Source organism: Syngnathus typhle, linkage group LG16, assembly GCF_033458585.1.
Source record: "Syngnathus typhle isolate RoL2023-S1 ecotype Sweden linkage group LG16, RoL_Styp_1.0, whole genome shotgun sequence".
NCBI classification, from domain to species: domain Eukaryota; kingdom Metazoa; phylum Chordata; class Actinopteri; order Syngnathiformes; family Syngnathidae; genus Syngnathus; species Syngnathus typhle.
In genome coordinates, this window is record NC_083753.1 from 3,408,104 (window position 1) to 3,422,637 (window position 14,534).

Sequence of the window (14,534 nt, forward strand, 5' to 3'; positions counted from 1 at the left end):
AAAAAGTACCTGGTCAAATTTCATTTTTCAAGCAGTGTTTCCACGTATGTGGGCAAAATCCTGCTTGTTCCAGTATCAGTATCGGAAATCTTTTGTCAGTATAGAGAAACATTCGCCGAAAGACTTTGTTTCGTTGATGGTTCAGTTCGTTCAATCTATGGAAACGATGGACACAATAAAGCGGTAAGTTTGAGATGAAACAAAAATACTAAACTGTATTTCACTTTAATTATATTGTGTCTGCACTCATTTTCATACCATTTCCGTCAGTCTTTCTGCTGATTTTGGGACTGTGTGCACTATGTTCTCACTTCTTGTGGGTGTATTTTGAGTAGTGTATCAGATGAATTGCATCGAAGATGCTGTTTTATTCTTGGTTCTTGGGGGACACAATAATGTTTTAAATGCATTTGTTAGCTTAATGCTAGCGCTAGCAGCACCTTGATTGCAGTGCTTGTTTACAAGACATGTTCATAAATATTGTGAGAGGATTTATTACGTATTACGTGTTATGTATGTATGGGCAAGTCAATCAATTAAAACGTTTGCGGCACAAGTAAACACAACTTCGGCTAAAAACTACAAATATGTTGACCGGTGCATATCTTGTGGCATGGAGGGAGTGGCGTGTGAAATATCTCATTTGCTAAATGCAAAAAGATTGCACCAAAACGGCTTCTTGCACCTCAGAACAAGAAGAAAAGAGGTGATCCCATCATCCTATGATCCTAAATTCAGACAAAAGCATCTCTGTTCCACTTTATATAGACCACAACTGAATGAGTCCAACGCAAAACAGTAGAATTTATTACCGTGATACGTGGGCTTTAAAGTCTTTCAAAATAACCACATTTTAAAGAACCAGTTTTCTTGAAAACAGCTTCTAATAAATTTGTTGTTACAAAAATTGGTCAGCACGTCCACCCCACAGTTAGGAGGCTGCGGGTTCTATTCCACCTCCGGCCCTCCCTGTGTGGTGTTTGCATGTTCTCCCCGTGCCCGCGCGTGTTTTCTCTGGGCCCTGCGGTTTCCTCCCACATCCCCAAAACATACTTGGTAAGCCCAATTGAGCAGTCCAAATTGCCCCTAGGTGTGAGTGCAAGTGCGGATGGTTGTTCGTCTCTGTGCCCTGCCATTGGCTGGGAACCGGTTCAGGGTGTCTCCCGCCTCCTGCCTGGGATAGGCTGCGACACTCGTGGGGAATAGCAGTATAGAAAATGGATGGAATAAATAGTACAAAGCTCAATGCCTTTAAAAGACTACACGAAAGAAATTAGACTCAACTTCTGGTGTTAGTAGCCTCAAGATCCGCCCACGACCGATTTCAATGCAAAGAAGGCTCATGATGGTTTCGAAAATGTCACTCTACAAACCGAAAATCATTGGAACCAGGGAGAGCATTTGACTGGAAGCACTTACGTGTACACTTTGTTGCAGTTAAGAATATGAATAAGCGCCTAAGAAAGGTTCTACATGGCAATCAGGAGAGTTCACTTAACTACGCGTGGTGACTTGACGATGACGTTATAGCGTCCGTATATGTTTCAATTGTTGACGTCAAAGTCGTGACAAATTACACGGACGACATTGTCGACTAGCTCCTCTAGGCCATTGAAGTGTTGGCTGAAAAAGACGTGCTCGTCTTTGGGTTCCGATGCCATCACGCGCAGGTCATCCATCGGCGCCCAGGCCACGCCCACTGAAAACATGCTGATGCCTTTCATGGGCGGAGCAAAAGCAACAAACAGCACACTGGTGAAAAAAAATCATCTAATCACTTGAAAGCAGTGTTTCTTAACCTTGTTAGAGGTATCAAATCCCACCGGCTTCATATGCGCCTTCACCAAACCCCTTTTTAGTGAGAAATTTAATTATTTTTTTCAAACTCAAGATATACCGTTTTTTTCCATGTATACTGCGCAAAATTTAACTAATTTATTGTCCCAAAATCTGAGGTACGCATTATACATGGGTACAAAAAAAAAGTATTATTTTATGTATTTTTATTTTTTTTAAATCCGGATATGATACGGAGGTCATCATTACAGATGCGCCTTTTTCTCTGCTGTTCACTTCAAACACGCTCCATACGAACACAATGCTCTCGTATCAGACGCTTGCTCGATCACCTGCTCGTTTGCTGTCACAAATGTACCCTACACAAATCCGAAACATTTCTTCGCTATTGAGTTTGCTAGCGCATGCGCAGTGATACTGACCGGCAGAATAACATCCGGTTGTTCCCAAAGATGATCTTTTTTCTGAAATAATTTTACTTTTACGGACTTAAGTAGGAGTCAAACTTTGGGTTTGTATTATACATGGGTACAGGCGTTTTTCCAGCATCAACATGCCATTTTTAGGGTGCGTATTATACATGGGGGTGCATTATACATGGGAAAAAACGGGAGATGCTGGTGCACAAAATGAGTCGTGCATGACCATCACCAACAAACTGCATGAACTCACAACAAATTACATTCCTGCAAATCAGTGTGACTTCTACTGTTGCCTTTGCGAGACCAGTTCAGTTATGCTTCATCACGAATTTACACGATAAATCAGGTGTGTTTGGACCGCCGCAGTGGAGGCTCTGCCGAATCCCTGAGACTGACTCACCAAACCCCTAGGGTTTGATCGAACCCAGGTTAAGAACCACTGCTTTAAAGAGATGACACAAATGAGCCCCCGCAAAATACAACATGCTAACCTGCGCGCCGCCATGGCACCATTAATAAGTCCTATTTATTGAAAAGTTCTCCATTTCTAAGAAAATTATTACGGCAACAAATTTAAAGGAAAACTGTCCATATTGGTACTGCAGAATCTTTCCCAATAATATAATGAAAATTGTCACATGGACACACCTTGATTCTGCGCCGCCAGCGCGGGCCCGTCCACGCTGTCATACGATTGGCCGTCAGTCACCACAATCAGGAAGTTACGTCCGACTGCTGTTGCCCTGTTCCGAAAGAATTAATTCACGTTGGAATCGGAGTGCCAGTGATGGCGAGCGTCACCTGAAGAGGTTTTGCGCGGCAAAGGTAATGGCGCGCCCGGTGGCCGTGCCGCCGCTCATGTAGGGGATGGCCTTCAGGGCACCCAAGACGCCATCTTTGCTGTCATGCTCTCTAAGGCCAAACTCCAGACGCTGGTCATACGTGAACTGAACGGCGCCTGGTTGTGACATTGCAGACACGCACAAAAGAAAACATGTGAAAAGGCCACGGAGATATCAGAAGACTCGAGTTTGGCACAGTGGCAACATAGGATGGCACACTCACCCACGCGAGCACCCGTATCGGAGATGTCAAACTTGCTGGCGATGGCCGCCAAAAAGTCCAGGAGCGTGCGGAAGTTGGCATCACCCACGCTGGAGGAGCCGTCAATCAAGAAGCCCACGTTGACCGAATTATAACACGTACGACCTGTGGCAAAACACACGATGGCGGGCATTTGGATGGTATACGAGTGCATTTCTGCTGTGTTGTGCTGGCACCATCAAATCCCATACTGCACAGAAGGCCGTCCGGCGAACAGAGTCTCTGGGCCAGAGGTTTGACGTGTTTGGTGGTACCAAACCAGCTGGACATCTGGTAGCTGAAGAAGCCGTTGTCTTTGCACACCGCCTGAAGCGAACAAACGCGGGTCAAACTCATAACTGGGATAAACACGGGCCAGCCCGCCGACCTTCTTGGCAAAGTCGCGATCAGGCACGGTGGGAAGCTCGTCGGCCGTGGGCTGGGTGACTGTGGCCAGGAAGACATTGATGCCCGCCCAGCGGGCTGCCGTCGCTGCCGGCTGCAGCTCGTCTGACGGCCAGCCGTCGATCAGCACAAGCATGACGCGAGGGCGACCGCGTCTGGCGCCGCTCCGCTCCGTGAACAGCATCTCTGCCGTGTGCGTGATGGCCTTGTCTGCGGGAGTGCCACACAAACACGCGGCTTTTTTGGAGACTTTTGCGGAACCATCCAGCCAAAGTCCCGCTACAGCAAGTCACCCTGCTTGTGTGAGTACCTGTGTTGGTGTTCCCTCCCAGGTGTGCAAGCCTCTTGATGGCAAAGTGAAGCTCTTTGGGTTGTGTGTAGTTGCTGAGCAGAAATTCTGTCCTAGGAAGGTCACTGGGCGCACATGCACACACACATTAACTCATAGCTCTGAGCTCAAGGGTTGCTGAACGCTAGTCAACCAAGATGGATGGAAAGCAACTGGCGCGTGCGTGACCTGGCCTGGACGAGGCCCACATGAGGTCCGTCGACTCCAACTTTCAACATGACCACCAGCTTGGCGACAAAGTTCTTTTGGAGGTTGAAGCGCCGCTGCCCCAAGTTGGAGCTGCTGTCAATCACCAGCCCAATGTCCATCTGACAGTCTGGCAGAAAAGGACGGGACAGAATGCCGTGAAAATGGCTGCCAGAAAGGATGAACGGGGCGGGGAAGGCGAGGCGAGGTGAGGGAGGTGCAGGGAAGTGTCAGCACTGGGAGGGATGGGGCAGAGCGAACTGGCACACATTAGATAGCACAGGGCAGAGTGAGGCAGGTCCAGAGAGGGAAGAGGCAAGATGGCATGGGATAGAACAGGACCAAAAAATATAAAACAACGGATAGGACAAGGTTACCTTTATTTCCAACTTTTTTCACAGACATCTTCTTGGCGGCTTTCTTGGCTGGCCTGGAATTGGTGCCCGAGTCCCGGATCAGCTCCGGCGGTCTTTGGTCCTGGAGCCCTGGGTCACAGTGGAAAGAGTCCCTTGTGAGTCCTACCTGGCCCGGTGAGCGCTCATTCTCGCCGGCGCTAGCCGTACCCTCGTACCCTACCTTGGAGGGTAAAGGAGGCGCTCCAGCGCGACAGGGCCTGCGACTGGACACCATTGGCCAGGGTGCCCACATAGTGCTGCTGTCCCGGCAGACGGCTGAGCAGAACCTCGCCACCAGTGTGTCCCACAGCGCTGCTGCAGACAAACATGTCGTGTCGCAAAACGGGAGGTGAGGTCGAGGCACGTGGGCAGGTGGGACTGCGAGGCTTAAATCCTTTTTACCTGTGCAGCGCGGCGCCGCAAATGGATGAGACGGCGGCGTACACGGTGGTGCCGAAGACAGAGAGTCTGCGTTGCGCACAGTGGGCCGGGCACCGCAGCGGGACGCCGCCCACCATCGCTGTCGGGTCTAGGTCGGCGGCACGGGTGCCGCAGGTGAGCGCACGCGCTGCTAAGCGACCGGCAGAAACACAGCAACTTCACACGACACCGAAACAAGCTCGAGGGCCACGAGGAAAAAAGGTGAGGACGCACCCAAGCTTTCGCAGGACCGCCATGACACCAGGAAGAGAACACCTGCAAGATGTTGAGAGGAAAGACTTCAAAACATCATCGCAATACACATCAACAGAATGGAGGCAAACGAAGGACACAAGTGGGAAGGGAAGAAGAGGAGCGAACAGAGAGGAGTCGACTCCAGACCAATAGAACAGAGTCAAGTAAAACGGCGATGAGCAGCATCATCTATGTCCGTACATGGAAAAATAACAGAATGCTACGGAGTCCTGCAGAACAAAGTGGAGATGGAGGCTAGAGTTGGACGAGTGCGGACACGGGTCACACGGAATCGAGTGCAAGACAGAGTGGACTCCAATACAAAAGTGTTAGAGTACAGTAGAAGAGAGGAAAAGTATCGGGTGTAATTGGAAAAAAAATAGTGTTAAAACTACAGAATTGAAAGGGTGGAACAAGAATGAAGACGTCGCAGAACAGAACATGGTCGAGTCGGAAATTAAGGGTAAACGGGGAACACCAGAGCCCGACTCTGCCCGAACTAAGGAGGTCACTCGAGAAGAATTGAACGCTCGACAGAGACAGAGCCGCAGTAGAATCACGCTCGAGCGGAGACGAGTGGGTGCCAGCCGGTACCGCTGAAAAGAAGCGCAGACATGAGCGCACCGCCGCCTGGAAGACAAGCAAAAAAAAAAAAAAAAAGAGTCGTCAAACTTACTGCACAGGGGCGAAAATGAAACAATTCGACGCTTATGCTAATGAGGCGCCGCTCATACAAACGAGATACAAATGGGCCGTGGGCCCGACACCAAGCAAACGCAATCGCACCACGGCAAAAAATGACAAGTTGCCAACGCTGACCGCCTAGGTTGGAATCCAAGCAAATCCGAAATCCTGGATGAGGAAATTGAACAAGAGCGGCTGACCGGAGCCTTTAAATACGATCGCGTGCACGCGCTCCATGGGCGTGAAGGCTGCGGCGCCCTCTGACGAGTCACGACGGGAGAACAACTCGAGGTTTTCACCTCAACTCTTTCAAGTCCAAGTGGAAAGAAAAACATTAAGTCAAAAGAGAAGAGAAAGCATATCAGCTTCCAACTTGTCATATTTTGGGCTCCATTTTGTTCGCCCAATGGCAGAATTCCCCGAATCCTTTTTTAAGCTCGGGGTGATTCGAGATTGGCAGTCAGCTAGGTCAAAGGGTCAAACTCCACGCTTCTTTGATTGTCTTGCTTTGTCTGGAGAAAAAGGGAAGTGAAATGAGGCTAACAACAATGCAGCCAGCCACGCTCCTCCTGCTTTTCATTAGACCTTGCTGTTCACTCCTCATTTGTCCAAGAGCTCCCCAGTCGTCGGGGTTTGTGCTGATTGGGACAGATGCAAATGAGATTTGGCCTGATGACATCATCAACACGAGACAGGATGTTGTGGAGGAAGGAGAATTTCCTCCTGCTGCGTCTCCAGCTGAGACGGAGAGCAAGTATGTCTCTCATGTGGTTCCAGGCCGGGAAGTGGAGCTCGGTCAGCAGGACGCGGACGCCTCGTGTTCATCTTCTTTGTTTCAAAATGAAAACTTGCGGCGGTTCCTCGTCCTTCTCCAAGAGGAGGCGTTGTTTTCTCCCCTCAGCCAGAGTCCGACTGTCTTTGCATGAGGTGTGGCTCATCTTGGTTTAGTTCAAACTTTCTGTCGACTCACAGCACAAGAAGCTTTTGTGTCCGGCAGCGCTGCAGTAGTATGGCACCACTAAAGAGATTTGTTCTTTTTTTGGGAGCCTTTTGTCTGAAAATGTCTCTGACTTGTGCAATCATTTGTCAGCTAAAAGTTGAAGACTCTCATTTTGGATTTGGTGGCTGGCTGGTATACGTGCATCAAGACTCTTCTCAATGGCAAGGCCCGATTAGCCTCACTTGATCGCATATGTGCTTGCAACAAACGACGACGTGGTTGGACTTGATGAGGCTCGACGATTTTTATTCTACATAATGATTTATGGGGTGATTGACAGACAGGGTTTCCTCAGATACATCTTCCAAAAGCAACACACTTTAAAAAAGAGGGTTGGTCAAGTTCTTTTGTATTGATGCTGCTGGACAACATCCACCCAGTCAACAGCAATTGATGCGCTCATCCATCCCAAGCACTTCTGCTCACAGGCTAAAATGTTATTTGGGGTCTGCCACCTCATTTTTGGCCCAACTGGGAGAGCTGCAAACACACACATACGGACACAGTGTTCAATTTGGTTTTCACACGTCAGAAGGCCACAAGTTTTAAAGTTTTTACCCAAAAAGAAAAAAAAAAGGGGGGGGGGGCTGCAACTGACCTGTTTGAGGAACTGCGACGCGTTGAACAGCTCACTGCAGCCGTAAAGGATCTTCTTGCCTGCTTTTGACTGACACAGACACACACGTCAGCACGGTGAGTCGTGTGTGCGTGTGCATGTGTGTGTGTGTGCGTGCGAGTTCACGTACCCTGGCGTAGTCCACCAAGTTCTGGTACTCAATGTAGTTTCCGCCACCCACCACAAAGACGATGGCCTCGAGGACAACAAGGTCATGAGTGTGATGATGCAACACTAACTGGCTTTTTCCCTTCTGGAGAATTTCTGAAAAGCTTTTTACAAACTGAAATGTTTGCATTGACTCAATTTTCTGTTTGACTTTCTTCTTGCTGCATTTTACCTTTGCATCCAGAAATACGGCACATTTTTTCAAATTGAACTTTTTGCCTTCCCATTCATTCCCTTTTGGCACAGAATTACTTTTTCATTTTTACACAACTAGAATTGGTTAATCTACTAATTTTATATCCAATTTGACATTTTCTCCTTTCTTTCAGAATTGTTTACATTTTGTACTTTTTTTTTTTTTTTTTAAATGTATTTGCTTTTTCACACTGCTTGTTTTTTTTTCTTCAAAAATATTTCAGTTGTCTCGATGTCAATCGGCTCACGTTTCTTGTCCTTGGCAAGGGATTTACAATTCAGTCAATGGATGAACGTATCGGTCAAAAACAGATGGACTCACCTCCTGGAAAGGGTTCTTGTTCCTGGGAATGGAGCTGCGGACGACGCGAGGGAGACATAACATTGCTGTGACGTCGTCGCGGTGATAAGAGCAAGCGCTTGCGCGTGCGCTACCTTTCGCTGCCACGCAGCATCTTTGGGTCAAAGTAGCGATAGTCGTCCGTTTCCTGGAACGGGAAGGAAATAAATACACACGTGACGAAAATTATTGGCAGCCAGGAGGTGGAGCCTCACGATCCAAGGTTAAGATGGGTTAGTGTGAGCACAGCAAGTCAATCGGGGAAAAAATAAGCGTGTGTCGGTCCAAATTATTTCGCTCATGTCTTCCTTTCACCAAGCACAACAACCGCTTTGTGTGTGCTCGTGCTCACGTGTGTGTGTGAGTGTATGTGTTACACTCACAGCGTGCAACTTCATCTCCATCAGGTTGTCGAGGACTCGCGTCACCGGGAGGTTCTGAAAGTGATAACACATCGTTAATAGCGACTGTTCCCCTCTCGAGACGCAAGGTGAATTGTTAATTTCAACAAAGAGACAAGAATCAGGAAAGCAGAAATATTTCCTTTCTTTCCAAATGGAAAAAAAGGGCCTCTGCTGGGGTCAATCATCATTGATCTTGAACAAAATTGTAAAGAGAAATATTGAGTGGAATGTTTTGGAGACGAGACATCAAGGTGATGTGATCAAGAGATGACATCATTGCGGGCAACGCCAGTGGGTCGGTGGAACAACAAACGGTGAGGGGGCATGGAAACGACTTGCGCAGGTGTTTGCTTGCCGACTCACGTGCTGCTTGAGCACCAAGTTCTTCACTCCCTCCATCACCAGCTGAGAGCCGCTATTCATCACTCGTGAGAAGAGTCTGAGCAGGAGGAGGAACGGAGGACAAGCTCAGGTTGGAAATCTGGTTCACTTTGGCTATTTGAAGAAGGTACCCCATGGGCTTGACTCCGCTGTTGCCGTAGTTGGCGGGGGTGGCGGACATCTTGGTGAAGGCCCTGCGCAGTGAAGACACAAATCAAAGCGTGTCAGCGGCATTTGTTCTCATAAAGGCATCACAGCGGACCACGCATCCATCCGTCCAATTTTTTTGCAGGTTTGACAGGGAAGCCCACACACGACTCGGAGGGGGAGGCCTGCAGACGCTCTTTTTGGCTACAAGGGTTTGTAGCATCAAAAGGAGCAATTCAATGACAGGCTGGTCAGACGGGCTTCGGGTTTCCTGAGGACACGTTTTGAGGGAGGGCGCACCGGGTCGTCCGCTCTCTATCTCCACCCGCCAACTCGTCTTTCCCAGATCATCCTCCGGGAAAAGCGCGACTTAATTTCCATGCGGCCACGTGGGGGAGGCAAAGCAGGGGGCATTGCTCATCGAAGGATGCAGGCACAGAGACTCACTTCCACTGTTTGATGTAGGTGAGGGGCGACAGGTCACAGCCAGCATCCAGCATGGCCCTTTTGTACTGCTCCACGTCAGACTGGGGGCACACAACAAACAAACGCAACAAACAAAGTCGTGCTGGCATCATTAGAGCCACGGCAAGGGCAAAACAAAAAGGACCAGCGCAAAAACAAAAGAGCGGCAAGGGAACATTCCGTCGTACTTAGAGAAGGTTTGGACTGGAAAAGGACGAGCACGATTTACGACATGGCCGCTGTCACGGCCGGCCGCCGCCGGGCCTGCGATCGCCATCTGCGCGGTTGCTCTAGGGCGGGGACAGGCAGACAGACAGACACACGCACGCACGCACGCGAGACAGATGCCCTGGCAGGCACATGCGGAGAGAGCTTGGTTCAATATTCACCTCGTCGCTGATTTTTTCTCCTCCTAACTTACCTTTGCTGAAAAATAGTTGCCGTTTTGTGCTCAAGCAAAACACATCAAAGTGAAGCGCTTCGTTTTGACAAAAGGAGCGCTTTACTGCCATTGTGTGTCATGCCTTGGTGCCAACAAATGATGTCAGAGTGAAGACGGAAGCTTGTTTTGGACAAAAAGGGCTCTTTGATAAAAGTGCCAAGGAACTAGGTTTAGGGTTTCCGTTACACAAAAGAAGTGCTTTACCGCCATCTTGCAGCATCTAGCTGCGAGGGGATTACTAATTGAAGACGTGATCAAGAGCAGTTCCTTTGGACAAAGGAGCGCTTTGGCATCATCTTTCGGAATCTGCAGGGACACATGCTGAAGCGCCTGAGAAATTTCCTTACGGCAAAAGTAGTGTTTTGCTGCCATCTGGTGACAACTCTAAACCTGTCAATTGTTTGTGGCTTTTGCTGCATGCAACAATTTGACTGATTTTAAAAGTCTAAAAAAAATTAATTCTAAGTTTGTCGGTGGCGATACCTCGGAAGGAGGCTGCTGAGCTGTGATGAAGAAGATGAGGAAGAGTCGCATCTTGTCTTCCGGAGTCCCCGCTGACGAGCAACAACAACATGGTGGCATCAACAACAGGGCGCTCAGACCGAGCCGTGAGTGTGCGCGCGTACCATCCGGGTCACTGATGATGTCCAGGAGAGATTTGTCCAAAGTCGACTTGCTCATCAGTTTTTCTTCATATTCAAAATAAAGATCCAATTTTCGGCTCTGAGAACACACAAGGGCACGAAACGTCACGGCGCGTACTTTACAGGTTAGGCACGCGCATGCATGTCGGTACCTTGATGTGGTCCAGCACGGCCGTGGCCACGTTGGTGTGCAGATCAATCAGGCGTTTCTTCTCCAGCAGCTCGGGCAGAGAACTATACAAACACCAAACTTAGCCACCCTGCGCACATAGTCTTGCTCTCGACATAACTATTGTCACGGGCATCGAGTCGTTATCATCTGAGCAATACAAAACTGTGACGCTCTTCTTCGCCATCAAATGTATGTTTCGTATGCGTGTAGGTTTTACATTGCCTCCTGGGTGAGGAGAAAAGCAGCACAAAAGCCATTGAACAGTAGGCCCAAAAAGTTGCTGCATTTGGTGCTGCATGAAGGCATTCCCATGAGGATGGGTTAACTTGCTCGCGAATAAGGAAGCTGGGAGCAGGCCACGCACCTGACGGCCGACGTGAGCTTGGCGGTGTTGTCGGACAGCATGCTGATGGCGCCCTCGTCCTCGCCCTCCAGGCCCTGCCCGCACAGAGAGCTCAGCTGGCGGCGGCAAGGTGGACAGCACCCGCCCACCTGGGGTTTCTCACCATGATGCTCTTCAGATGTTTGACCTCGTCCTCCTGCGCCCGGTACGCGTCCAGCTCCTCCTGGACTGACTCGGCCACCTCCGGGAAGGGACTGCCGCCACTCGCGGGCATACGCGGTTAGAAAAGCACTCTGCTCTCTCTTCGCTCCCCGGCCACTCACCTGCCCTTATGCTTTTGCCAGAACTTGTCGGCGGGCGTCAGGTCGTACGTGCGGCGGCTCTTCTTTTTGGGTCTGGCGCCGGCGGGGGACGCCTCGGCCACCGCGCCCTCCTCCAGCACCACCCAGTTGAGGTGGAAGTCCTGGCGGGCGGTTCAACAGTCATAATATAATTTTAGTGGACTTATCATTCATCATAATCAAAAAACTTAACAGACGGCTAACCATGACGTCATGGATGAGCGCCTGATATGTCCATGTGTGGTGAAGGGGTGTGGCCATGTCCATGTTGCGGTCAACCAGGACGAACAGCGGCCTCTGGAAGCTGCGCGCGAGAGGACCACAAGCGTCACAGGAGCCGCTGGTGGCAAGAAATGTGTGCTCACCTGAACTGCCCGGCGGCCATGTTGTCTCCCGTGAACAGGCTGTTCCTGGCGTCGCGGAGGTTTTCACGCAGCTTCTTGTCCAGCTTCTACGAGACGGGGTGTGGTGGACGGTGAAATGAATCAAAAGGTCACGCATCCATTTCAGAAGACAAGCGGGTCAGGATCACTTTGTCCCAATGTGGAACTGGACCAAAACCGACTGACTCGTTCCGTTTCTTCTACGGTAATGGAGCCCCGATGGTTGTGACCGACCACAAGCTTACAAGACAGGTCTCTGGTTTTCTGGGTCAGAGAAATATCACTTCGGCTCTCCATCCGAGACGTCACCGGGTTCCGACCTGGGTTCGACCAAGCTCTTGCGGGTTTTCGCCTGCAAAATGGGCTGAAAAGCGCACGGCGCCGCTCAACTCACCACGGCAACCATCTCTGCCGCGTTGCCACGGGGACACCGGATGACGGGCACAGCGCCTACGCGAGCACAGGGCGCATTTGTCGTCAAGGTCAGGGCGAGGGCAGGTTGGCGGCTGGCGGGGACGCACCAAGGGTGACGAAGAAGCAGAAGAGGCTATCCACGATGGTGTCCATGATGGCCTCTATGTCGGCATCCTGTGCGTCCGCCCGGTTGATAGCTGCAGGGTGATGCGGCACAATGGCACCAGTGAGCGGGCGGCAGCAGCCAGCAGCGGTGAGGCGCTCACGCGACGACGAAGCAGCAAAGCGGCACCGTGATACGAGATGAGCTCCTTGTTTTGATGGCACAGGACAAACATGTCATCCTCGAGCGTGATGAAGTTCAGGTACTGGTCGTAAACCTGAGCAACCAAAAAAGGTCCAGTTAGCCAATGCCATCACAAAAGAAACATTTGGGTCCAAATGATAACGGGAGGCTGCCGAGGTTCTATCGCATTTTGTTCATATTGAAATTTGTGAGTGATAATCGATTAAGGGTAAGCGTGGCAACCTTGGTGATCTGGCTGACGGCATTAGCGGCCAAGGCAGCACCGGCGATGTCCTCCAGTTTGCTTCGGCTGATGGCCGAGATGAAGTTCAGGTAGTACGATTCGTACAGCTGGTTCCTCAGGTCCTGCACCCGCGCACACACACGCATCCACACACGGAGCCGGATCAGAACTCCGACATCGACTTAACTTGGGAGTTTTCACTTGCGAGAGGTCGCTCGCTTGGTCAACAAGCAGTCCAATAATTGGACGCAAAATGACAGCCTGCTCAAGGAGCGGGCCAAGACCAAATAAGGCGCAACCGGAGCCGGCTGCACCCATTTGCGCCATAAGGCGACGCCAGTTTGTAACCTCATGAGGGGAAAAAAATTGCGTCTTGAGTTTGATGCTCATTTGAGACCTGCCACAACTAAAGGTTGGGTTGCCGACGCGGTTCACTGAGTGCCAAAAGGTTGGCGACGTTCCACTCGAGAGACGCAGGCGCCAGCACCTGACACATTCTGTCGACGTTCTCCTCCGAGGGCATGACAAAGTAGATGGCCGGCACGTCAGGAATGGGATCTCGGTCCGAGTGGAGCAAGCTGAAGGCACAAAGGCAACGAGATGTCGATGGCGGGGCGAGGTGAGGTGAGGTGCGCCCACCCGACGGCATCTCACAGGTGCAGGGTGACGCCCATGTCCCGCAGCTCTTTGACAGACAGCAGAGGTGAGATTATGTCCTGGCCGAAGCGGTCGTAGATCAGCACCTAGGAAACAAACGCAAACTTGTCTCGATGCCTCTTTCGCCACACTCAAACTGCCATCCGGCTTTCGATGCCTTTGGTTCGTTAATTTGTGCGTCATTTTGTGTTTGTTTCTTACCTTCCATACTGGCTCGGATGCGGCGTTCTTCACGGGAGGAGTGTTGAAGTTCAACATGCGCCTCAGAGCCACTGGACGGCACCCGCGAGAAAAGACACAACACGTGAGCAGACATAACATCAATTGAGACGCGCCGAGACCCTGCTCGGGTTGGCTCTATTTTGCTACACTTTGTTCGATGGAAGTCAGGTTAAATTTAAGAGATGTTCGGGGAATAGAGTGGAGGGAAAGGTTCATATTTCCGTTCGGGACGATCAAGCGTTGCTCTCTTCCAATGTGCAGCGAAGCAGTCCATTTTGGAACACGCACGACGAGCTGAGCGGCAACTTTTGCTTACGCTTTCATCCTGAAAGTTTCTTTGCCATCTCGATGATTTCAAATCTTTGGAGACGAGACGTCAATGCGAAATACGGGGGAGAGCGCCAGGGAACAGAAGCTAATTCTATATGGCGGTCCATGAACGCTTGTTTAAATTACGCGTCCGTCTTAATTGACAGTTTAAAAGTCAAGAATGCGCCAGCAGATGACGGATGACAAGTGATTTGGAAATTTACGATCGGAAGACACGTACCTGTCTGCTTGTCGCGCACCGACGCCGCCATCTTGGATGTTGTGGACTGTCGATGACGTGTCTATCAGCACAAAGAGACATTAGTAGGAAGAGGCGCCACTCTGACGCAGTTTGACGAAATCAT

The 14,534-nt window shown here is 50.2% G+C and overlaps 2 protein-coding genes across 13 annotated transcripts; both read right to left on the minus strand.

Moving 5' to 3' along the window:
• Window positions 1-780: 780 nt before the first annotated feature.
• coch (coagulation factor C homolog, cochlin (Limulus polyphemus)) lies at window positions 781-6,665 on the minus strand. Of its 9 annotated transcripts, none has more exons than XM_061301884.1 (14): window positions 6,132-6,665; window positions 5,907-5,942; window positions 5,292-5,333; window positions 5,040-5,205; window positions 4,819-4,952; window positions 4,620-4,727; window positions 4,225-4,372; window positions 4,018-4,121; window positions 3,691-3,944; window positions 3,500-3,629; window positions 3,285-3,428; window positions 3,021-3,177; window positions 2,868-2,962; window positions 781-1,717 (listed from the first exon to the last, which is right to left on the minus strand). In XM_061301884.1, exons 2-14 carry the CDS (start codon window positions 5,926-5,928, stop codon window positions 1,545-1,547), a joined length of 1,677 nt encoding a protein of 558 aa, XP_061157868.1. In that variant the 5' UTR covers window positions 5,929-5,942; window positions 6,132-6,665; the 3' UTR covers window positions 781-1,544. The 9 variants fall into 9 exon arrangements, with proteins under 9 accessions (XP_061157868.1, XP_061157866.1, XP_061157869.1 ...); XM_061301882.1 differs by having other exon boundaries at window positions 5,040-5,208; XM_061301885.1 differs by having other exon boundaries at window positions 6,099-6,665.
• A 560-nt stretch (window positions 6,666-7,225) lies between these two features.
• Window positions 7,226-14,498, minus strand: scfd1 (sec1 family domain containing 1). 4 transcript variants are annotated; one of them, XM_061301878.1, is made up of 25 exons: window positions 14,411-14,498; window positions 13,840-13,910; window positions 13,636-13,724; window positions 13,469-13,559; window positions 12,981-13,103; window positions 12,744-12,831; window positions 12,559-12,648; window positions 12,432-12,487; window positions 12,020-12,105; window positions 11,859-11,958; window positions 11,637-11,776; window positions 11,477-11,567; window positions 11,335-11,408; window positions 10,951-11,032; window positions 10,781-10,877; window positions 10,638-10,708; window positions 9,695-9,774; window positions 9,232-9,294; window positions 9,083-9,158; window positions 8,699-8,752; window positions 8,411-8,463; window positions 8,298-8,331; window positions 7,743-7,808; window positions 7,595-7,663; window positions 7,226-7,476 (listed from the first exon to the last, which is right to left on the minus strand). In XM_061301878.1, the coding sequence occupies exons 1-25, from the start codon at window positions 14,439-14,441 to the stop codon at window positions 7,453-7,455; spliced, it is 1,899 nt and encodes a 632-aa protein (XP_061157862.1). In that variant the 5' UTR covers window positions 14,442-14,498; the 3' UTR covers window positions 7,226-7,452. The 4 variants fall into 4 exon arrangements, with proteins under 4 accessions (XP_061157862.1, XP_061157861.1, XP_061157864.1 ...); XM_061301877.1 differs by having other exon boundaries at window positions 7,743-7,895; XM_061301880.1 differs by lacking the exons at window positions 7,226-7,476; window positions 7,595-7,663; window positions 7,743-7,808 and adding an exon at window positions 7,810-7,884.
• Window positions 14,499-14,534: the final 36 nt, after the last annotated feature.